Here is a 24,885-nt window from a genome sequence, read left to right as displayed (position 1 = left end):
ATAGGTTATTCAGGTTAGCAGTGTTTCTTAAGGAACGAAGCAATGGTGCTGCAATGTCATCCTCTGTAGTTAATACCTTTCCACTTCCAAAATAGGGTTTAAATGTGTATTATCATGTCAATTTAGCTCTGAAAATTACAAAAAATACTAGTAAAACATCTAAGAAGCCTCCTTTTTAGTCATTTGGTCCCTGCATTTTGGCTACAGCTGTGACAACACCAACGGTTAATGTTTGTGTTTTCACAGCTGTAGCCCTTTAGCTGTGCTAAATATCTATAGTTACATATTTTATTGAGATTTTCATATTGACTTAAAACATCAAGATTTCAACAAATTAAGTGAATACATTATCATCCAATCTGGCAAAACATAAATACATTTTAAAAAAAAAAAATTAATAAATTAAGAAAAGAAGGAAAAACATTTAAAATAAATAAATAAATAAAGATAAATAAATAAACACGATCAGAGCAGTGCATACATTACAGAAATGTTCAGATTAATCACAATTAAAAATCATGAGTTTCCAAAAAGTGTATGCAAGGATTCCACAAGTGAGCAAAGTTCTTTCTTTTTTTACAATGTATGTTAGTCTCTCCAGGGCTAGACAGGCCATCACTTCCTTTGTCCACATTCCAGTAGAAGGTGTATCCATACTTTCCCATAACAATGCGATTATCCTTCCGGCTTGTAAAAGTCCAAAGTCAACAAGCAGCTGCTGAGTCACAACAAAGTCCTCTGGGTATATTCCCAGTATACAGAGTTTGGCTCGCAAAGGAACTTCCTTTCCAATTATGAGACCTTTACATTATTTTACAGTACATTCTTCCAGCATCTTTGTATCCTTATACACTCCCATAAACAATACATTAATGTACCTTTTTCCTCTCTGCATTTCACACAAACATCAGGGACATTAGGGAATATGTGATTTAACCTACTAGGTGTAAGATAAGTACACCTCAGCCATTTATATTGCAATAACCTAAATTTTGGGTAAATAGACTGGGTCTGACACTTAAAACAAAGTCAGCTTCAAGAATATCCTCCTTTATGTCAGTTCTCCATGCCTCCAGCTTTTTGGAAGATGACTCTTTTGAGTATGTTAACATTACGTCATAGAACAATGAGAATTGTCCTCTCCCATTCATTTGGAATAGAGTCAAATCTTCAATCTAAGACAATGGAGGTAAAGACAACAATTGTTTATGCGTGGATAAAATAAAATGTTTCAAGTGCAAGTATTTTAAGAAATGTTGGAATATCATATTCCTCACATAGCTGATTATAGGACATCAAGTTGCCCTCTGCATATAAGTCTGAAATGTTCACCTTAGTTAAACCCAGGCGGGGAGTTCCGGTCCTCTGAAACGATGCCAACGCGGAAGTAACTTAAAACTGCATTCTATCAAAAGGCCACCAGGGGGCGACCGTTTTGGTGTCAAAAGGACTTCCGTCTCTATACAAGTCAATGGAGAATTCACCAACTTCTCACTTGATTTCTAACCTCAGTAAACGTTTTCAAAATGTGTTTATGGTCTCAATCGCTAGTTTAAAGCCTTCTTCAATGCAGTATGATGTTCATTTGGGACTAAGGATAATACGTATGTAATAATACGTATGTCTAGAACTGTGTTTTTCATACAATATGTTCAGAACACATTGAATATTATGAAATCCATGTCTATTTCTAACAAATCCATTTTGATCATTACCAACAAGGTGCGGAAGATACAACTCTAGCTTAATATCTATGGTTAGTTACATTGCTCCATTTCAAGCAGAAACATATAAAGAGCCATGGGATGCAGGACAAATCATGGTTTTATTAAAATGACAACTCAATGGCTTATACTTTCAGGATTATCATCTTCTAATCCACAAATATGAGACTTGTCGATATGAGCAGGCCGACGCAGCTGTAGTTTCCTACTGAGGCTCCACCTGGCTGACTGCTCAAAAACATTAACAACAGAACTCTGATTTAATACTTTAATTAAAACAACATGAACACAGAATACTCTATATACATCACATCATTTACATTTTTGTGTCATTTAGTCATTATAAGACACATCTTGAACTGAACATGTAGTTCTATGTGGTGGACCTGTGAAGTTCTGTGGATCTTTCCTTTCGACGAATTTTCTCTGTCGCTTAGTTATGTCTGAAACTGCTGCTGTTTCCTGTGATGTGCCCCAGGGTTCTGTCTTGGGTCTTATACTATTTGCTCTGTATACGCTTACCTTAATTCATATTATCATCAAATTTGAATATATCTGTTGTCACTGCAATGATATTCAGCAGTATTGTTCTTTAAATATGTTTTGCACAATTGTCTGACTGCCATAAAGGACTGGATGGCTGACAACTTTTTACAACTAAATACAGATAAGACTGAGGTCCTTATCACTGCTTCAGATAGCATAGCCTCCAAGGTTGCTTTGTGTATTGGGTCCCTTTCTTCAACTTAGAATTCTCTGTGTTAAATTTGATCAGGCTATGCACTTTGATCAACATATCAAATAATTAACTTGTCTGTCTGTTGTATCTCAACCTGAGCAAGAACTTATTATCCATGCTTTTATATCATCCCAGCTGGACAACTGCAGTTCACTTTTCACCTGCCTCAGCAAGCCTTCCCTGGACCATCTAACGGTCCAGAATGCTAGTACAAGGCTGTTGGCCAGAACCAGCATGCATCACATGCCATCTTATCGTATTTACATTGGCTTCCCATCAAGTTTAGGATTCATTTAAGGTTCTTGTCGTCACATATATAGCCCTGCATGGTCAGGCACCTGTATACATCTCTGACCTGCTCCATCCTTATATCACCAGTAGGTCACTTATGGCGCTTTTCCACTACACCGTTCCAGCACGACTCGCCTCGGTTCTTTTTGCGTTTCCACTAGGGAAAGTACCTGCTACTTTTTTAGTACCTGCTCTGGTGAGGTTCCAAGCGAGCCAAGCCGATACTAAAATGTGACGTCGACACACTGCTGGCCGCTGATTGGTAGTTGCCGCTGGAAGAGTCATGAGCCGTCCCACACAAGAATCAAACCCGTCATTTTTAAATACCGGCAGCAGCGTTACAACCATAGTTACAGCCATACGGCTCAATTTTCTTGCTTTGTGTGTGACAGAAAGCCTCATACAGCAGCAAGTACACCACTGCCTCAATGTCCTCCATTGTTTATGTGTTTTGTGTCGCGTATAAAACGAAGTCACAGCAGTTTCGCGGAGCCGTGCTGTGACGACCCCGCCCACGTTGAGTAGGTACTTTTTTGTAATGGAAATGGTCTGTCCTGGAACCGTGCAGAGTCTAGGCGAGTCGTGCTGGAACTGTGTAGCGCCATTAGGTCTTCTGACGAGGGCTTACTGGTTGTCCTTCGTGGTCTACTGAAAACAAAAGGTGATTAGGCCTTTGAAGTGGTCTGTACTGACGCCTTTAAAAAAACTGAATACCATTTATTCACACTGACCTTGCTATTGTTTGTATTTTGTTTGCTTATTTTTTATTAATTATGTTTGTTTCTTTGATTGTATTGTATATTGTACTTTGTTGGTCTTATTTCTTAACAATATCAGTCTTGTGAACCACTTTGTAACCTGCACAGTGAAAGGTGCTCTATTAAATGAACTCTCACTTAATTATTTACTTTCTGCTCAACCAGTAGCTGCACTTTGCATTTTACTCCTAATTTCTTTCTTTGAATAGAAGATATCCACAGTTTTTTGTATAATGTGAAAAAGCGTTATCATATGTATTGCAATGTTTAGCTTTCTCTCCCTCTTGCTGTTATTCTTTGCCTTTCCTTCATTACTTTGGACATATAAAGAATGTATAGCACTGCCTAATAATATAGAATACATCCATTTATGTTTCAACAATCAACAGGCTATACGCTGGTCTATAAATCAGTTCCTATGAATGTGTGAATATGTGAGGCCACTGAAACATCCAACCTCATCACAAAGCCCTGCCACCATAAAGGGAGAGACTACTGTAAGTGAGCCACAACTATTCTTATTCCAGGCCTTCGATTAATTGAATTTAGATGTTCAGTAAAAATCAGAAACCACAGAGTTACACTGTGCAGAATAGAGGGAGAATGAGCAACATGGGAGATAACATTAAAGATCATGAAATATTCCTTCTCCACCATGCTGTGCGTCTGCTTCTGGAGTGTGCTTCTGGCTGTCAACTCTGACATCTCCTGTACGAAAATATCCAAGACTTCAGTGTATCTGTCAGTAAGGGAAGGGAGAGACTGCAGGTTAGATGTATGATATACTCTATAGAGGTTCTTTAAACTTCTCAGACATCCTCTTGTGCCTCTCTGTTTACTGGACTTGATCTGAAGCACTCTTATGAATAAGATCAGTTAAGGCTGTTCTTCTGTGCTAAGTAAGTGATCATATCCAGCCTCCCCTTGAAGCATCTCACATCCCTTTCAGACAAGGGTCCAGTTTAACCAAATTTGCAACATGAGCTCATTTTCTCTCACGTTAATGTAAAGAAGCACCATACTTGTGACCCATGCATGAGCATTTAGGAGGGCTGTAGGACTCACACATTTGTGAGTGACAATCATTTCTGAAACTGGACACTGGCACCATTTGTGATCTGCATGTGGGTCAATGACGTATAAGGATTTGCAACAACTCAATTGTAGAATAATAAAAACAAGCATATCTAATGCAGTAGTTCAAACATTCAGAATGTTGTGTACCTGAAGATCCATATTATAAATTTGAAATTAAGTGATTTTAGTGGGTTTTTCAAGATTAATTGGCACTGGCCTTAAAAAACAGTCATGTGGTGCGACCATGATTCATCCCGAAATAAATTAATTTACTTAACACGCTTCACATCTTTTTTTTTTTTTTTTTTTTTTTTTTTTTTTACAAGTTTTCAGTAATATTAAGTGTTTCGAAACAAAGTATTTTTTTTATTATTTTTTTATTTATTTTTGTAAATGATTATAATTATTTATATAAGATATTTCAAGATGAATCATGGTCGCACCACATGACTTTTTTTTAAGGCCAGTGCCAATTAATCTTGAAAAACCCACTAAAATCACTTTCAAATTGTAATATGAATTTCCAGGTACACAACATTCTGAATGTTTGAACTACTGCATTAGATATGCTTGTTTTTATTATTCTAAAATTGAGTTGTTGAAAATCCTTATTCCAGTAATTTTAGCATTCTGGTAGGACAAGGCAAAACAAGTCCACATTGTGCATGAAGGATACTTGGACTGGTATAATCCAAAATAAAATACAGAAAATTGCTACAAACCTTTATGTGTGGAGTATGCTGGGGTTTTTTTCTGTAGACTCTGGTAATAAGGGAATCTGCTACCTGTTCAAATCCATTCGGGAGAAAAACAAGAACCTAAACAATCCAAGAGATCAGCTGCCCTGAGAATGAAGTGGACAATGAAATCCTGAAATCCAGACAGAAGCCATATAAGTCATTGAGCTTTAGTAGCAGCATGATGAGGCTGCACCAGGCCCTTGTGGGACAACTCTATTGCTCCATGGCATGGCATTGCTGTCAATATTGCCTCTATAGCTTTGCATTTAAGCTAGGAACCCAAAAGTTCACTCCATGTTTTGAGTGGGTTGACACAACACACCACTGACAGTAAATGTGGTTCAGCCCCCTGTTGACATTTCTATGCCTTAAAGAACTTTTCACAAAACCTTTTGATGTCATGAATTAATGTATAAATTATTATTATTATGGCGGGATATCTATTATTAGTATGTCAAAGGCAATCGATAAATCAATCCATCTGTAGTTCATAGGCATCAGGATAGTTGAGGGATTATATTGATGGGGCTATGGAATTTAAATATGTGAATTATTAACGACAATCAACTTTGTATATCTCCCTGAAAAATTACTGGCAGAATGATGAAAAATGCCACAACTTACCCCCTCGACAAAAAAGCAACACAGACAGGAATCATAGGTCACAAAAAAAAGTTGAATATGTCAGCCAGGTGCACGACTCATACCAGCTCTGATTGAAGTCTTTATGGGGGTTACTCTTTAAAATCTACAGGTGCCGGGCTCCCTCCTGCAGCTGGCTAACTTTGCTGCCAGGTGTGAGGAGGACCAGATGAGCAAGTCTGTCCCAGGTGATCTCCCCCCTGTTGTTCTGCCTCTTTCTCTCTGCCTGCCTCCACTTTCTTATTTTCACTAGTTTCTAATTTCATCTTGACAAGGTAATTTGATGATGAAACAATGCATTTATATCATACTGCTAATGCACCAAAGGATACTGAATAACAGTTTTAAGTAATAAAACCCAGGTGATGTGTAACATTTAGCAGTTTAGCTGCTGTTTAAGTTACTCTTTAAATATCGAAAGCCTCTCTACTACTCATATGTGCAGGTCATGTTTTTTCAGTATTTGACTGAAGCTTTCTATCGGCCCATCTCTCTTGGCTTGATCAATACTGTTCCTGCTTTAATGGACTTCCAAAAGTACAACTCACACAGTCCACACACAGCTGATGGATGTTTTTAGGTTCAGACTCTTTCACAATTTCAGCTGTGTTGTGTTTGTGTTTTGTTAGGCTACTCAACAGCCAGCGCCTACTACAGCTCTTAACCTGTAAATGGTAAATGTTCCTTAAACTCTCCGAATATCAGCACCCAAAACTTACCTATAAAAATGTGACATGTACACAAATGAAGTCAGGAAAACCATCTTTTTGCATGTTCACATCTGCAGTTTTATTTCTCAAACACTCGGTCATTCTGATCCCTCACACAGCTCACTCATGATTTCCTTGCTGTTATTTCTCTGGGCATCAATTAAGCAGCAGGTGTTCACATCACCTGGTCACATCTAAGCAGTAGCCTTCATTGTAGGTCTATCAAATTGCGGATGTCTTTTTAAATATGTTTTCTCTCTCTTTAGTCTCAGCAGAAATCAGCAGCAACCACCAGTGTCCGGACCCCATGGAGGGGATCTACCTTGCTGCTGCTGCTGCTATTTTCTTTTTGCTTCATTCACTTGTCTCTCCTGATACATTCACTTAAAAAAAAAAAAAAAAAATACCAACATATTCTTGGCCATACATACATTTAAAATGACATTGAATCAAAATAAGGAGGAGGTGAAAGGCTGCTAGAAAAAAAAGAAGTGAGAAAAGAAGAGATACATTTCAATTATTAACAATTATCTTTCAGTCCACTTCTCCCAAAACATCTTTAAAATGTAATCCAAACCAATGCAACACCTCTGAAATAAGTACTGCTCTTGTAAAAAAAAAAAAAAAAGGGAAAAAAGGCCATAACACTCATTTTTCTCTTCTTTTCTTTTTAATCTTCTTTTCTTTTAATATCTATCTATCTATCTATCTATCTATCTATCTATCTATCTATCTATCTATCTATCTAGTGCAGCATTATCAGATTACTACAGGATGAAATCGTTACGTAAGACCCCAAAAATACACAGGATTACACAAGTCAGTTTTTCTCTGACTTTTCTCTGACTGACAGTGAAAACGTGTCAAATAAACAAACTGGGTGTTGTGATGTGGAGTCAAGCAAGAGAGCTGAGCTGAAACCTGCTCCTACATGGGTCTCGGTCTGTGTGCGGAGAATCGCGATGTGATTGGCTGAAGAGCGCAAGAGCTGTGAGTAAAGCAAAGGATGCCCCAGTGCTCAGGCAGTGAGTGCATGGACTCATGAAAGCAGGGGACGACGGCGAGAGATGGGCGCAAATATACACCAGTGATGCTTCTACTGTCCTGAGTATCCTCGAAACTTTTAAAGGGTATTTTATTGGTTGTAGATGTATTTCGGAACATCTGGCTGCAAGTTATTGTGATGTTTTGGCTGCATGTTGTAAAATCCCTCTTACCACCACCATCACCAATCTCACCGACACATCCTCACAGGAGTGATGGGTTCTAAGTTGACCAGGCAGAGAAGTCTCGATTTTGACAGCAAATTGTCCAAGAGGAGACGCCAGAGAAATGACATGCCCGCAGAGAGCGAGAGAAGTGGCAGCAGAGGCGGCGGGGACTTCTTGTTTACCTCCTTGATGCTCAAGTCCGACAAGCTTCCAGGGATGCTGCGCAAAAACAACCCCAGCCCTTATGTCAGGCGGGTGGCTTGGATCCGGGAAATCCAGAGGCTTCTCCGAGAGCAGAAGATGGAGCAAGCAGCTGAAGTGCTCAAACTGCTGAGAAAGGTAGGCTAAATGATCACGTGATTTGTGCTGTTTTGTGCTTTATTCTCACTTGAAACTTTACTGTTAGAGGACAACACATGATTTTCAAATGATGATTTTCATTGTTTTGTTTATGAGCAAAAAGTTTTATTTCCAAGGCTGCCCAAAAGATAGACCTACACCCACCTGTAGGACAAACAACACTACAGCATCACTCAATACAATAAATCTGTCATGCAATGTGCAAAGTCATGCCTACTGCAATAAAAACAGAACATTCATTTAATGATTTAGCAATACTAGCGATCATAGTCACCATTGACTGTATCAGGTGTCAGTGTGTTAATCATTATGAAAAAGAAGTTAAAGTCCTTTAATCATCTACTATAACTTCTCATGAATGTGGCCTGTGAACTCTTGCGGATTTAAAGGTCATGCCAAAGACGCAGGACTCTGTTGCCTTCTCTTATTATTCCTGAGGAGAAAAGTATAGCTCGTAATGAGGTTGAATCAGACGAGATGCTGGTCTGAATCAACCACCTGTTTTGTCTGAAAGGGAACGGTCATGGAGCCAGGGAGTTCATGTGCTGAATATTCATTCAGCTCCAAACAGCACAGAACACTGAACGCATTATATGGCACATCATAGCTCTTTAAAACATACCAAAAAACCCTTCAAAAAGAAGTCTTTGTAAACTTGGTAATTGAATGACTATAGAGCTGCAACAATAAGTCGATTCACAGGAAATGAAGCAGCAACTATTTTGATTATCAATCTATCGTTTCAGCCATTTTTTCAAGTGGTGAGAGGATTTCCGGCTTTTCTCCGGGTCTTTGGGTGTTGGGCTGTTGGTCAGACAATCATTAGTTACAGCCTTAAATTAAAATTAAAACATTAAATTAAATGTAAACTCAAGCCTATAGTCAGTTAGACTCTTGCTAACAAATCCTCCCCTTGGTTAAGGGTACAAAAGGGTTAAAAGAAAATCCTGAAACCTAAATGAATTTCAAGCTACAGCTATTCTCTTTTTCTGCCTGTGCAGGAGGCTTCAAATATGCGTACATAAAATAGAATATTGAATATATAAATCCACATAAGAAGGAGCCGTTTTCCTAAACTCAGTGCTCGAATTTGGCATTGTTAAATAGCTCTAATCTCTCACAGAATTGCATAAACATCTCTTTGTTGTCAGCTTCATGGCTCCAAACTAAATGTATGGTTTATGTCTTATGTGTTATATATTCATGCGTAACACTTTCCACAGTTTTACTCTCACTTTCTGAAGATTTATCTTACGTAAAGAAAAAAAATAAGTAGTTTTTAGAGCTCAGTTTGAGCTTGCAGCTGCCTTCTGGTTGCTGCACATTGATCAAAGGAGAACAGTGTGGAAGTTCAGACAAAAGCGGTTCTGATCAAGAGAGCCCCCCTGTCATGAAAACTCCCTGCCCATCTGTACCATGCTGTAGAATAAATTATACAGATGTGTTTGGATTAAAACAGGCAACAGTACTGAAGAGAAGCTACAGTATGGGTGCCTGAAAAGTCAGGTATCCCTTCTACTCTGCACTAGAAACGGAGGATATAATAGATGTGGGATGAAATTAAACATATTTGTAAAGCTTCTTATTCATATTTGCATGAAGGTGCAGGGATATGACTCATGCACAGCTTCCTATGAGTGAGTCTGTACAGATTTATTAAAGCAGTTCAGTAATATCCTATCAGAAGAGAAAAGATTTTGAAGTTCAACATGTACATTTGTTAGTCGTGAGCACAGGAAGATTTATCCATAGCTCTGCATTTAAACTGCTCACGAAGCACGAACACTCTCTCTCCAGTACTCACTGAGGTGAAGCCAGATTGCTGTTGTATGTCGTTGGGGCTGAAGCCAAGTGCCTGACTAATAATACTTTAAGATTGGTTAAAAAAAATAAATAAAAAAAACTGGTAGCAGGTCTCCTGTTGTTGTTCTCCAGCAAGTAAAGCAGCTTTTCCTCTCAGGGATGGATGAATTTGAAGATAATCACCTTGAGATGATTGATGCTGGAACATGTTTCTTTCACATAGAGGAAGTCATTACAAAGAAGAACCAATAACACCAGCCCCCTCTCTGTATCTCCATTGCAGATCTGCCTTATGGGCCATTAAGTTAATTAGTTTGGGATCTTCTAGATATTCATTAGTAAACAAAGAATCAGCAGATACTCATATCAATTATGCTCGACAGCATGCACACTGAGTAACCAATGTGCAGCGATGGAGAAGAGCAATCTGTGTTGTGTGTGAAGTCTAAGGCTAGCTGTCATAACACACATTTTATTTGTTCTTTTTATTCCATTTTAAATCCCTTCTTATCAGATTTTGGTGCCTTTGTGATCATATTACACATGTTTTGTTGGATCTAGGGATGGGGTTTAAAGGTTTAAAAGCAAAGGATTGATTATTTAAATGATTTTTTAAATTTAAATGTAATGCTGTCTAAACAGTAAGCTACATTTGTAAATGCATCCTCATACTGTTGTCTTTAAAATGCTAATAAATGCTTCCATTTTTGCCAAGTGGGCTAGAGACTATTAGCCACCATTGTCACGTCATCCCCTTTTTACTCTTTCTCCACATTTTCTCTCTCCCTCTCTGTATGCTTTCAAAAAATTTAATTAAAATTAAAACTAAAATTAAATAATATTAAATGCCTTACAGACCCAAACTTAATACTCTTATTAGTTTTCTTGTGAGGATGTGTCACATCTGTCTGTAGTGTGATCTACTGAATAAATACAAAAATGTATTTATTCAAATTAGACAAGCTTTTGGCGTGATCATTTGAAAATGTGATAATATTTTATTTTATTATTGTAGAAGGTCAAGTTCTTTGCTCTAGGTGCATGTGCCCTGTAGCTGCAGTGCAAATATTGGATAAATATAATGAAAATTCATGTACTGGAGTTAAGTGTCCATTTGTAGATCTAAAAAAACATGGGGGACTAACTTTGTGGGTGGTGAATTGTATTTGAATTGAATACGGATTTATTTAGATAGGAAAGTTGGAAGGAAGTACAGCGTGCACAGAACATTTGCCTTTGAGATTACTTATGAGACTGTAGCAAAATTAACAGACATGTGAGCAAAATACAGTTTTCAAGAACACAATACTGAACTTATCCAACTTTACTTCTGCATGTGACAACCATGCAGTTCTGACTTTATACATCAGATTTTGGTGTGATTACATAAAGGGTCACGACATCATATCAAAGAACTTACAGTGCTTCAGTTCAACAATGAAAAATAAGTAAACAAAACAGGAGTTGGAAGGTCAATCATCTAAAACTGTGTAAAACAGTTTCTTACACTGAAGCAGAGGGATGTCTGAAGGACTGGATTTGTCGCACTCTGCAATATATTTAATTGGATTCTAATGAACTGCATGTGTGGGATGAAGCTCTGTGATTCGGAGCTCATCGCTTTATTCAGACGTCTTGTGACGAGGCAGACGTTAAATTAGATATGCAGCTTTCACAAGGATGTTTGTAGTCAGATCTGAAGGCACATGTGAAACAGAGAGATCCTGTCAAGAACAAATAGGAAAACATTTAGAACAACATTTCATGCTTTTATGAATAATCAGTCAAATTAATCCACAGGATCAGATCTATCTGTGTGTATTTTTAAATAATATGGTTAGTCTTAGCAGTGAATCCTCCACAAAGCTGCACAAAAACACATCTGATACTGCAGCTGCACCACATGATTAATACACACCATCACCATCATGAAATAAGCTTTGAATTCCTCTGTGCTTCCATTTATGGACACATGTGGTACCCACAGTCTGCACTAAGTGAGGTTTATTGAAGGGAGAGCTGGTCCAGAGGAGAGCCCAGCATCAGGGAATCCCACAGAGCGCCGCTGTAATAAATCAACTCAAAAGCTGGAGGAGGAGAAAATGCTGATAGGAGTTTTCCTCTTTGCTTCCTCTGAGCCCCCAAGTGTTAGGGCTGTCAGAGCGTATAGAGCATGTTTTACACAGTTTCAGCCTCCAGCCTGCTACTTGAAAATCTTTTCAGCCTATATAAAGCTGACAGTATTTAGCAATCAGCTCCATAACTTCGAGTCGTGCAGTTTTAAAACAGTGTCACCACTGTAAATAAGAGGATCAGTGAAACATGTTCTTGTAGCAGCAGTTTTAATTCATTTCCTTTTTCTCCAAACCTTTTATTTTTTGATCATTTTCTTTAGTCTGAGCAGTATTTTTTGCCTTTCCTGCGTTTTCTTGATGCGTTTCTTGTGTGTGTATGTGTTCAGGATCTATCACATACTGGTGGGGCTATTTGATGTGTCTGAAAACATTACATCTCAAACTCTGGCTGCTAATGACATGTCAGCACTGGAAGCATTACCTGAAGATAAAGCTTTTTTTATATTTACATCGTCACTGCAAATAGAAACAGCCTGAAGATGATACAAATATCATTAGTCACTGGGGATTGGGGAAAAAATGTGAAGTGATGTTTGGTTTGTCCATTCTGAGCTACTTTTTAGTTTAATGAATCATTAGAATCAGTTCTTTAAAAAGATTTGTTCAAAAGATTCATTCACTGAATTGTTCAGTGTTTGACCTGAGCTCCAACTGCACATTCCCACTCACTGAACTGAAACAAGGCCCAACGTTCACAGGCACACACACATAACTACAGTGTGTCCCTGTAGCTGTCCTCTATTCAAACAATGTTATGTGTGTGCGCCATAGACTGTATATAAAATGGACGTAACATCCGTGACGTCACCCATTGGTTTGTGGACTGCTGCTCGGAGGCCAATAGTTTCGGATCTGAACAGCGCCATCTTGAAAATTTCAGGTGCATGCTGGGAAAAATAAAAACAAGGATTCTACTTATATGGGCATCAGGAGGAGCATGAGGCGACCTCCTGAACCTGTGAACCAATCAACCTGTCAATCACGACGTAGCCACGCCCTAATGCATACCCTGCTTTATCGTCACATATAAAATCAGGGAGGCCAAAATGTCCCAAATGAACATCATACTGCATTGAAGAAGGCTTTAAACTAGCAATTGAGACCATAAACACATTTTGAAAACGTTTACTGAGGTTAGAAATCAAGTGAAAAGTTGGTGAATTCTCCATTGACTTGTTTAGAGACGGAAGTCCTTTTGACACCAAAACGGTCGCCCCCTGGTGGCCTTTTGATAGAATGCAGTTTTAAGTTACTTCCGCGTTTGCATCATTTCGGAGGACCAGAACTCCCCGCCTGGTGTGCACGCAGTAAAGTTAAATGTTAACCTAAGCATATAATATATATAATCAATCAATCTAGATAATGTAATATTTCTGTATTGCAGTCCAAGACCAATGTTGTTGAATAATTGAAACTAAATGTTAGCAACCTGAATTAGCTGTATATTTGCTATCTTGAGCACATCCGATTCCTTCTGCAAATGAATGACTTCAATCACTCTGTGAGTGTATCTTTGTGAAGAAATCACATTTGCTCGCAGAGCTTAAAGACCGTGTAAAGTGAATTCAGACATTATCTTACAAACACATTAAATAGGTAATAAATGTATTTCTAAAAAAGGTGTAAAAACCATTTCAACCATTTAGATTTGATTTGTGGAGCTAGGCTTCACAAACTATGTTTCAACATTTCTGTGTTCAGGAATTAGTGGGCGCAGTGATTGGCATAAACCCGCCCCTGGTGCTGTAGTGGTATAAATACATTCAGTACACACTACTATTACTACTACTACAGTCTACAGTTAGCCAGTAAGCTGAGTTAGCCGCCGGGCTAGCAGCTGAGTTAGCAGCAGAAAGCTCTCAGACCTAGCGTCCATGTTTCTATTAGAGGTGGTGACTTTGATTGACAGGTGACACTTGGTAGGGGGCGGGGCTTCAGCGAACTCAGCGGGCACTCCCACAGCGTTTGGGAGCAGAGAAAGAGTTGATTGTTACACAACTTTGAAGCCTAACTTCATATAATTGGTGATTTTTTTAATCATTCAAATTTGGCAGGGTGGTTAACAACACACTTTTCTCTGGTATGTCAAACTCAGAACACATATTTATTCTTACTTTACACAGACTTTAACTGAACTGACTGAGAAATAAATGGATTGTTTCAGAAAATGAAGTTCAGTTTGTTCACTCAAAAGATTTGTTCTTTGGAATAAATCTCTACACATAGCTACAACATGGCAGGCTCCATGGAAGAGGACCCACTCCGTCTGTAAGTATAAGATATTAGGTCAATTTTTAGGCAACAAAAGCACAACAATTTTTAGATTATTATGTTCTAATTAATTTATTAATATTTTATTCCATTTCTGTCAAGTCTATCCAGCAAAATGCTGCTAAATTCTAAAGACTGCACCTTTAAATTGTTATGCACGTCACACAATATTTCGTTTATGAATTCTGAAGACTGAAGCCAGAAAACAAAAGTGCATTTAACTGGAATCAAAAACGTACTTTCTTCAGATGATTTCGATGTTTTGTGATAATGATATAAAGACCCCTGGGGCAATATGAGAACAGAAACCTGCAAATGAGATAAGAGGAATGAGACACTTCGAGGAAATCCCACCTTAGTTTTATCTTACTGTACTTAAACTTTACCCCCACCTTCCCTCACATACACACACACACATACATATATCTACACAGACACCATTCGACACGCCCCTAATCAACTGCATTGGGTGTCACACAGCTCCGATGGCAAAACCTTATCAGCTCTCAGCATGATAAGAGGGCAAGATGAAAGGGAATGATGAACAAAGCTCATGAACATTGACAATCTATTTTCATTAAACTATCTATGAGATATCACTGGAATATTAAATTAAGTGTGGCTCAGACATGGCTGCTTTAATCCAGTTCACATATGAATTTCTGCATAACATGTTAGCTTTAGTAAGAGTCCCTTTTTACTCTCTTCTTCCTTCTCAGGACTTGGGTCTCCAGGGAACGTCGCTCAATGACATTTTGTACAAGAATGCAGCTTTTCTCAACCTGGTGGACCCCATTTCACACGAGCTGCTTCTCAGTCTGGCCCGGGACCTGCAGTGTCCAAAAAGGGTAAGAAAACATAATAATAATAATAATCATTGAATTCATTTAACAGGTGCATTCATTTAGGAATAATGAAAAAGCTTTATTGAGAACACAACAGACTTCACATTAATTAAGAAGACAAGGAGTAATATTATAAACAGAAAACAGAGTCAAGCTGGAGCATGTCTGCATTTATTACCCATGACTAAGCGTATGTGTCATATTTGTTGTCATGCTGTTGTGGCAACAATAAACTGTCAGTTTGTTTTGAAGAAGCACAACAACAGAAGCTATAGAGGTGCATGGAGAATGATATTTTAGGTGTTTAGCCATTAGTATAATACTACATACGTCCTGGTGTCTCTAAAATGTGTTTGCAGGTGACTATTACCAAATTTAACCTGGATCATTTTTTACAGAAGAAAGTTGAACGTCCTTAAAGAATCTCTTTAATGGAAATAAAAAAGGAGAAGACAGACATGTAATAAATGCCATATATATATAAAGTTGGCAGGAATTACAGTATGTAAAATTATAAATTGGAAAAACTGAATGACAATATTAAAGAGTTAAAGCACACGTGGTGCATGAATCACAGTGGACGCCAAGGTGCTGCAAAGAGCAAGCTGGACCTTGACAACCCAAATGCTACAACATGCAAGCGATCTTGACTGTGTTAAAAATATAGTAATGATGACGTTTATATAATCATTGCGAAACTTAGGAGACTATAGTCCAATACATCCATTGTTACCATTGAGTGAAGATATTGCAACTGATGTGACTTTGTTGGGTGGATGATCATTTTAAAATAAGTACTTACATTTGAACAGGTCTTTATGGGAACTGGAAGACATTTTCAGCCACACTTTACAATGCATTCTGGGAAGTGTTTCCCACCATTCATTAACATGTGGAAAAGCTCCATTAGGAGGTCAACTTGGATGGTTAAATGATAACTACCCCACAGTCCCATATACAAAGAGGATGCCTGCCTTCTCTTTATGGGTGTTAGAGAGGTTATAGGCATGCAATGGGTCAGTGTCTTCCCTGCTGCTCATGTGCTCTTTCAGCCCAGCAGCAAACGGACAGCAGCTGTGCTCCAGGACCTGCAGGTGTGTGAGATTAGCAACTTGTTTCCTATTGGAAAGCGTGGGCAGACCTTTTCATCTCAGTGGTCATCATACTGAGGTGAAAAGGTCTGGTGGCGTCAGTTAATGGCACAGAAGCTCATGGATCGGTTTGACTTTGGCACTTAAAGTGAGGGTACCTTTAGGGGCTCTGACAGGTGGCAGGTGGCCAGATGGATCAAACTGGAGGACCTGGTGCTGCCGGAGTCCACTGCTGTGAAGTCTGCAGTATCCCAGGTTACAGACACCCCTCACTGTCTGTAAAAATGCAGTCCAAAAACAAAAGTGTCAGAACAACTCCAGCTATTATTATAAATGATTATAAACTGTTAATGTTAAACAGTTAGATGTAATGTGTTAATGCTTTTTGATACGATAAAAGACTTTTGTTTCAATAACATCTGTAAATTTAGCAATATAGCAAGCTGTCATTTTCAGTTGTGCTGCACATGCTGGTTTTTCCATCATTAAGAGAAACTCGTAAGTTATAAATGTGAATTAAGCTCAGATTTATCTTCTTGTGGCATATACTGTAAATCAGAGATGTTAGAATTCAAATTGCATTTCAAACTCTGGTATGAAAGCAAAGAAACTGAAGAAGCAGCTCAGTGGCTGTAAAACACAGACCCCAGCAGTCATTAAAGTTATCTGAAGTCTGCAGTTATCTGTTTAAGCAAAGATGGGTAGCCTTAAGATAAAGTCACTGTGGTCTAGTTTTTTTACTTACATGAGTCCAGATGATAATCACCTTCAAGAAACTCTAATCTAATCTTATCGCTGTTTGCTTTGGCGAGGAAAGCCCAGGAGGAAGGAAAGGAAAGGAAAGTGAGGAGGTGGCAGCAATGTTCTCCTAACTGACTGGTGACCCGTGGCAGAACACTGTGTCAGACGTGACGAGGATTTAGAGAGGCAGTGTGCTGATTTTAAGGCCTGGCAGCTGCTTCTGTAGCCATTAATTTCCACCACACTGAGATTTATTTAGATTATATATTCAGGGACATATTGAAAACAAGAAAGATCATCAGTTGTAAGCTAAGTGCATATTTTGAATCGGTTTCAGACCATTAGTTTAATATATGTTTAGATCCAGTTTACAGGCCTTTGATTATTGAGTAAACAGCGTTGCTTATTTAGTGACCTTGTTGGTTCTTCCAGACCACAGATTCACATTTCCTGAGAATGCATTCACATTATGAATCAGTATGCACCGCTGTAACGCTGTGTTCAGTCATCCGAGAGACTCAAACAGCAGCACTGACTGTTTTGAAGTATGAGGCATGTTTGTTTGTCACCCAAGAAAAGAAGTGGCAGCGGGAATGGTTAATCGCCTTAAGGTAAATTGCCCGTCTTTTTTTTTCTCTCTCGCCACATTGCCTCTTTCTTGTTTTTCGTGTTGTACCATTAATTAGATTTACTCTGCTCCGCGCAACTCATTCCATTTAAAGTCTTTGACGGAGGACGGAAGGGAGAAAAGAGAAGGCAAAGAGGAGGAGGAGGAGGAGGAGGAGGAGGATGAGGAGGAGGAGGAGGAGGAGGAGGAAAGACGTTGAAGAACAGGGGGGCAAAACGGAAACAGAATGAATGATTCGATGCAGAAAATGTTTGAAGGAGATGTATTCAAAGGAAGAGAAAGAAACGTTTTGTGACCGTGGGAAGATCATTACAAATGTAGTTTCATTTGTGCAGGAATAAAGAAACAGAGATCAGAGATTATGACTTTTATGTGTAAAGATTACTCTTCATTATTATTATTAGTATTATTATCATTATGGTTTTGCTCCCAATGATTCTTTAAATGCATGATGGTTTAGTTGCATTTATTAATGAACAGCTACTGTGTGTTTTTAATTTGTTGTACGATGAGGATTTTCACTTGCTGTCCATTTTTACCCTTATTTATTCAGGAAAGCCCTGATCACATTGACACAGTTATACATTCATACCTGGAGGCTGCGCAGTACAACCACAGTCTGAGCCACTGAGCAGCTCTACTGTAGCAGCTGGAGCTTGGACCTTGCTCAATGGCACCTCAGTGGTGATAATTAAAGAGGGGCAAGCAATATATCTTCATTTTCAGCCACTCACCCATTTGTCCTTTGTCTGTGCTGCAGGAGACTGATTCCTCCAAGTCCACCAACAAGATCTGCCGCCAGCTCATCTACCACCTGACCCCTCACTCCAAGTGGACGAGACAGAGCGTGCCCAGGAGGAAGTCTCAGGCTTGGTGAGTGCATCCTCTATGCTGCTGCCATCACTCCTGAGAGGGACAATCCCTGCCACACTAAATACATACTCGCCAGTCATCATAAACACCAGTAAAACTCACAATGCTGCTTAGAGCCTCTTTGAAATACTGTATCTGACCTACAGGAAGTTTGAGAGAATGCCGCTAACAGGTCCTTGGAAGATTTCTGCTTCTGTGTGCTGCTCATTTCATGTCAGGGTTACAGTATGTTACAGCATATTCTTTAATTATGTGACAGTGGCACACTGCAGAGACAAATACAACACAATAATAGTGTAGCAAGAGCCACATATGAGACAGAAAACAAATTAAGCTGCACCCTCATCTGTTAACTGAAGGTGAAATAAATGTTACCCCTGAGGAAAATACATTTTAAAAAGTGAACATTTTAAAGTAGTGCTTCCCATTCAATTAATTTCTCTTTTTCAGCTGCTGCGAAAAAGCTGCTCACAGATTAATGCAACAGTTTAAATACATGCCACTGTAAAATAACAAACAAACAAACAAACAAAAAAACATCAATTTGTCTAGAACCAAATGTGTCAGGTTTTAATTGAGAGGCATCAAATCATCAAATTTATCCAGGATGATCCGTTCATTTCCACACTTGCCTTTCACCATGAAAAACAGTTTCCCGCCCAATGTTACCGTGTCAATAACAGCCTCACACCAGCTTAAACACCACGAATGCCAAGTGTGATTTGTTTCTAGAGGTTCAGCCAGGAGTGTTATTTCCTGTTCCTGTATCCCATAACATTAGTGTATGCTGCCAAACTGTCTTTCAGAAAGGCCGAGGGAGACCGCTGAAACAAGAATAAGAGACTAAGATATGATGCATGACTGAACAGTCTGAGCCAGATTTGTACTTGGATGAACTGCCACCAAACTGCAGGCCATCGAAGGTCAGATACTGACGTTGATTATCCTCACAAGTAAAGAAAGAGCAGCGAAAAGTAACTGAAAGACAGTGATTGCAGCAACTATATAAATGAGTACACAAATAAAAATTCTCTCCATCTCAAATTAAGTAACAGGTACATTGGTGAGGATGTTACTGTATGAAAAAAAAAATCTCTAATGATGATCATGAGGCTCCCTCTCCCTGAGCAATTAACCCAGATTGAAAGATTTTTTGACAGCTTGAGTTAACTTCCCGCCCCTGTCTCTCGGTTGCAATGTTTCGAAATAACACTCAACAAAACAACAAGGCAGAGTCTCCCAGTGTGCTCATTAGCAAGCGCAGTCTCTCTCGCAGCCTCTACTGCAACCTTCCAGACAGCAGCAGTTTACTGTGAGACTCAAACCTGAGTATTTCCTTCCTCTGCAAAACGTGAAGCTCAGTAAAACGTGAAAAATGAGTCTTTGGATCAAAGGAAACATCAGGACACCGTTTACATGATCTGAAATGCTTTACTGGTATTGGTATTTTCATTACAGCTCAATTTCTGGTTCTCTACCCACTTTAAGCCAAATTCCATCCCAAATATAGTGAAATGTTTTCCTGAATTTCCATCCACTTCTTGTATGTAGATACTTGTAATTGGTCTCATCAGTTAGTGGTGCTCCTTCTCCAGTACATTGCCATAGTTACATCATCGAATGAGCGCTGGTCAAACCTCAAATGATGGAAAACTGAGTGAAGTGAAAAACATGATGGAAATACAACATTTCTGATGGTTTTTTCTTCCAAGTGACATTCTTCATATCATGAAGTGTATTTCCTTTTTACTTTGTCATGTTCTTTTTTTTACATCTAACTTTTCTTTTCACTTTTTTCCAATTTAAAGTCTTTCCACTCATGTTTTTTTATGCGCAAATTGAAAATCTACATAAAAACAAGTCAGTGGAAACACTCACTGCCTGTCTCCTCCTCCCTCTCTTTTTCTGCTCTCCTTTTTCTTTTTTTCCAAGTCCTCAATATCTCCTATTTCAAAAAAAAAAAAAAAAAAATCCCCTTCTTTGCATTGATTTTCTTCCTCTCTTCTTTTCCTGTGGGATTTATTCCTCCCTTCTTGTGAGAGTCCATTTTGCTCAACAGTTGCCACACAGAGCGGTTCTGCAGTTTGAGCTGAGGCTCTGGGGAAACACTCTGTCAAACGGAGAGAAAAAGGGGGGGGCGGCGAAATCACTGCAAGGATGCTGATTAGAGCTTGTGTATTTCCCTCTTTTCCTCCTGTGTCTTGCCTCAAATCAATCAAGTATTTGATCTCTTCATATTTAGGAATGAAAACGCATTATGTATCATGTAACCTATATTTCATTCTTATATTCTTTTTTTTCTACATGAAGTGATATTGAAAAGTCTATTTGATGAACATAGAAATGTGCTGCTGCCTACAGTACAGTACCTCCCAGCCATGCCTCAAATTGAATTGTTTTCATGAAATACATGTTGCAAATCTTTCTGAAATAACACATAAATCATAATTCAAGCTTATTACTCCAGATTTTGCTTTTATAATACTGTAACTGCAAACTGGTTGTGTCACATGTAATATATTATCAAAGCAACTTAATTTTTCTCTCCAGCTGCATATGTTCCAGGTTTCTGGGAAGTACAGTATTGCTGAGTCCCCAGAGGAGTTTTAATGTTATTGTAATTGGTATCGAATGTCAGACTAATGAAGCTCCTTTTTTTTTATTATGCTAAAATTGCCGTTCCAGCACATTTTGAAGAGACTGGACTCCAATTGCAGAAGCTATTTCATTACTTGTCTTTACTGCTATGCTATAATTGATGCAAGTCTCTTACAGCAGCTATTACAGACAACTTCAATACATTTAAAGAAATTACTGTGGTTCGAGTTGAAGACTTAATTCCGTTTGTCTACTTTTGTATTAAGTGGTAAGCTTCATAATATAGCTTTTCTGTATTTGAGTCAGCACAGAAAACATTGTTCACATTTTAGTTTGAGTGCCTGTATTTAGTATTGAAGGCCATGCCAACTGATGGTAAGAGTGCAATGAGTCGTGGTTATGGCAGCTGTTTGGGCAGGTGTCATCAGCTGTGGGTGAGCGTTGATAGTCTGCCTGAGTCCTGATATTTGGCCCAGACCTCACACTGCTCAGACTAAAATGCCTTTCCACCCACAGCTCATACTGCGAAGCCTTTGTAAAAGTCATTTCATCCCTTCTTTTTTATGTCCACATTAATCATAATAATTATTGAATAAAGGATTATTATAGTAGTTATTAACCAGCTTGCTGTTTTGGCATCCCGTCCACATATTTACCTCCACACATATCTGTGAATCAGCGTTCATGACAACACTCTCTTCAGATAATAGTCAGAAGCCAAAGCTCTCACTGGTGTGTACAGTCAAGATGGTGGGGAAGGGATTAATTCATCTCATATCCTGCCTAACCTTAGTAATTCATAACATGCTGGGTATGAAATTAACCTGCAGATGCTCTGGTTCAAGATGAGACCAAACTTTTCTATGGATGTCCATTTTTGAGCCACAACAAAGGCCAAAATATGGCCTGCAACAGACTACGGAAGCCTTGTTTTTAGCCTGGCTGATTGTCTGAAATGCCTTTTGCTATGTTGTAAAATGGTGAGGACTGCTGAAAAGACAATAGGCTCACAAAGAATCTTATCAATATTTATTTTAACTCATAACACAACCTTCTCTCAATGTACACAGATTGTAACTAACATGGCCACAAAGCATGATTGGTTGTCCCTATAGCGGATACAAGATTTCCAAACTGAATCAGTTTTAGATCACTTGCAGCCCCTACTGATGGCTTAAGAGGAGTGAAGAGTCAGCAGCCAATGGTGCTTAGAAAAAAAGTTTTTTTTCAAAATTGTGAATCACCACAACCGAGTGGTCCTGGAATATACAGTTATGAATGTGCACAGAAATTATTACACTGATGGGTTCAGTAGTATGTGAGATTAGCTGCAGACACACACACACACACACACACACACACACACACACACACACACACACACACACACACACAACAATCGAATACATGATCTCTTCCAGGTTTATGCCTGGAAGAGACAATAACGGCATCTGGTAAGCTTTAACAACTGAAATGTTTTACAGTTTTGCAACTATGAATGTTTACACAGAAGATAAAACATTCGAACAAACATTTTAACATAACAGCTGTAGATTTCTCTAGCTATGATTAAAACATTTATATTTTATGATGCAAACAATGACAATTAAAGCTGTTACAAAACCAGAAGTATTACAAAAATGAAGTTCTTATCTTCACTCATGAAGTTGAAAACAAAGACTGGTTTCAAACCTATGGTTGCTGTTCACTTTTCTGTTCAATTTCTCTTCAGACCTCGACTCAAATAAAGTCACAACATGACAAAAGACAAGTCTGTGCTCCATCTTTTCTTTCCAGCTCCACATTGACCCCTCCTCAGTATGCTTCAAACATAATCAAACAGCAACCGAAACACATTTCTGATGTCGCAATTTTTAACTTTCCGAAACCAACAATCCAATAATCACGCCCACTTACTGATTGAGTTTGCAAATAGTTACATTTTTTAACTACTAACCACCACTTTTTGTACGACCACAGTTTTACAATTCATCCAGTCTAGTCCCTTCCTATAATGGCAGGCTTTCACCTCGTCTTTGAATGAGCCGATGTGAAATGGACGTAAATATTTTTTCCTTAAGATGTGTTTTGACAAGAAGAGAGTCCTGATGTGCCACAGCTGCAGCCTTTTCTTGCATGTCTGCACTCAATAACATAATAATCTCCTATCTCAACTCCTGAAATCCTCCCTCCTCCTTTTCCTACATCAAATCATCCTGTGCTACTTCAAATGGTCTCTGCTCAGATTTTCAAACTCTATGATGTTATAGCATCATAGACCCATTGCATGTTATGATGGTCTCATCTTGAACCGGAGTATCTGCAGGTTAATTTCATACCCAGCATGTTATGAATTACAGTACTAAGGTTAGGCAGGATATGAGATGAATTAATCCCTTCACCACCATCTTGACTGTACACACCAGTGAGAGCTTTGGCTTCTGACTATTATCTGAAGGATGGACGGGATGCCAAAACAACAAGCTGGTTAATTACTACTACAATAGTCCTTTATTCAAAAACTGTTATGATTTATGTGGACATAAAAAAGACTTTGCAGTATGAGCTGTGGGTGGAAAGGCATTTTAGTCTGAGCAGTGTGAGGTCTGGGCCAAATATCAGGACTCAGGTATCCTCAACCCCACATGTACAATACTTTTCCTATTTTACGCTCCAACCTGTGACCTGCATTATGAGTCTTCTCATTGCTTACAGATTCAGCTCTTATTGGATCATTCATTCCGCTTCAATGAGATCAGTGTCTCCTGTCTTTGTTTATAGGCTAAAAAAAACAATATATTCAACAGACACCTCAAGTCATCCTCTCACCACTGAATCAAACCCTAGCAATCATTAAAAAAAGCCATGTAGACCTCAGGGCTATATCTGGCTGAGCTGTTTCAGACATGTGATATAGCTCTGATGCTTATGACTGCATTTCTACAACTACAGTCCCGAGCCAGCTTCCTCAACACCTTTTCACCAGCTAATCACCAGAGAAGTGCTCAGTGGGATTCTCCCTGCTCTGCTGAGGCTAATTTGCTCTAATCTTTAAAGAAATCCCTTCTATCTTATTTTGTGTTATTTTGAGCCCTTCTCCCTTACGTGATCCTTCAAGGGCCACAGCAATATTATCAAGGCACTACACCTCTCACACTCTTTTGCAGTCCTTACTAGTGTATGTGTTGAAGGCCAAGGAATTGAAGCTTATTCTACTGTTGAATTTATTCAAGGCCATGTCTGCTCTACACAAATGTAATTTAAAATCCATCTAGTCACTTGTTTTTATAACCTCCCTTTCACAACAAACCATTTAACCTCTCAAAATTGATGATTTCAAAACACATGCAGCCTTTTCTAGACTAGAGGAAGGGAGTCATCCTTTCCTCATCAATCAGTTTTAGTTTCAAACATATGTGATAATATGGGAGCAGAAGAAAGTGTTAAAGGTGCTTGGATGTATATATGATTCACAGTTAAAATAATAATCTTAAAAGAAGAAATTAAACTAAACATTTAATAAATGAGATTCTTAAGGTTCTTGACACAAAAAACCAACAACACTTCAAAAATGGCAAAGTGACCGTGTGAACAATGAAACATGACATGGAATAAAACAAACACCACAAGTTCACAGCATTCAAATAT

At 38.6% G+C, this 24,885-nt stretch overlaps 1 protein-coding gene across 1 annotated transcript in view; it reads left to right on the top strand.

Annotated features, from left to right (window-relative positions):
• The first annotated feature begins 7,925 nt into the window (after positions 1-7,925).
• The window catches only part of lrrc75bb (leucine rich repeat containing 75Bb), a 28,049-nt gene continuing 11,089 nt past the window's right edge, over positions 7,926-24,885 (top strand). Inside the window, exons 1-3 of the mRNA XM_062435029.1 lie at positions 7,926-8,231; positions 15,181-15,309; positions 18,527-18,639. Coding sequence (XP_062291013.1) covers positions 7,941-8,231; positions 15,181-15,309; positions 18,527-18,639 — 533 coding nt within the window. The 5' untranslated portion in view covers positions 7,926-7,940. The remainder of the gene's footprint in view (positions 8,232-15,180; positions 15,310-18,526; positions 18,640-24,885) is intronic.

This window comes from Scomber scombrus, chromosome 15 (assembly GCF_963691925.1).
Source record: "Scomber scombrus chromosome 15, fScoSco1.1, whole genome shotgun sequence".
NCBI classification, from domain to species: Eukaryota; Metazoa; Chordata; class Actinopteri; order Scombriformes; family Scombridae; genus Scomber; species Scomber scombrus.
The sequence above is the reverse complement of the archived record's forward strand: the minus strand, read 5'-3'. Positions and strand labels throughout refer to the sequence as shown.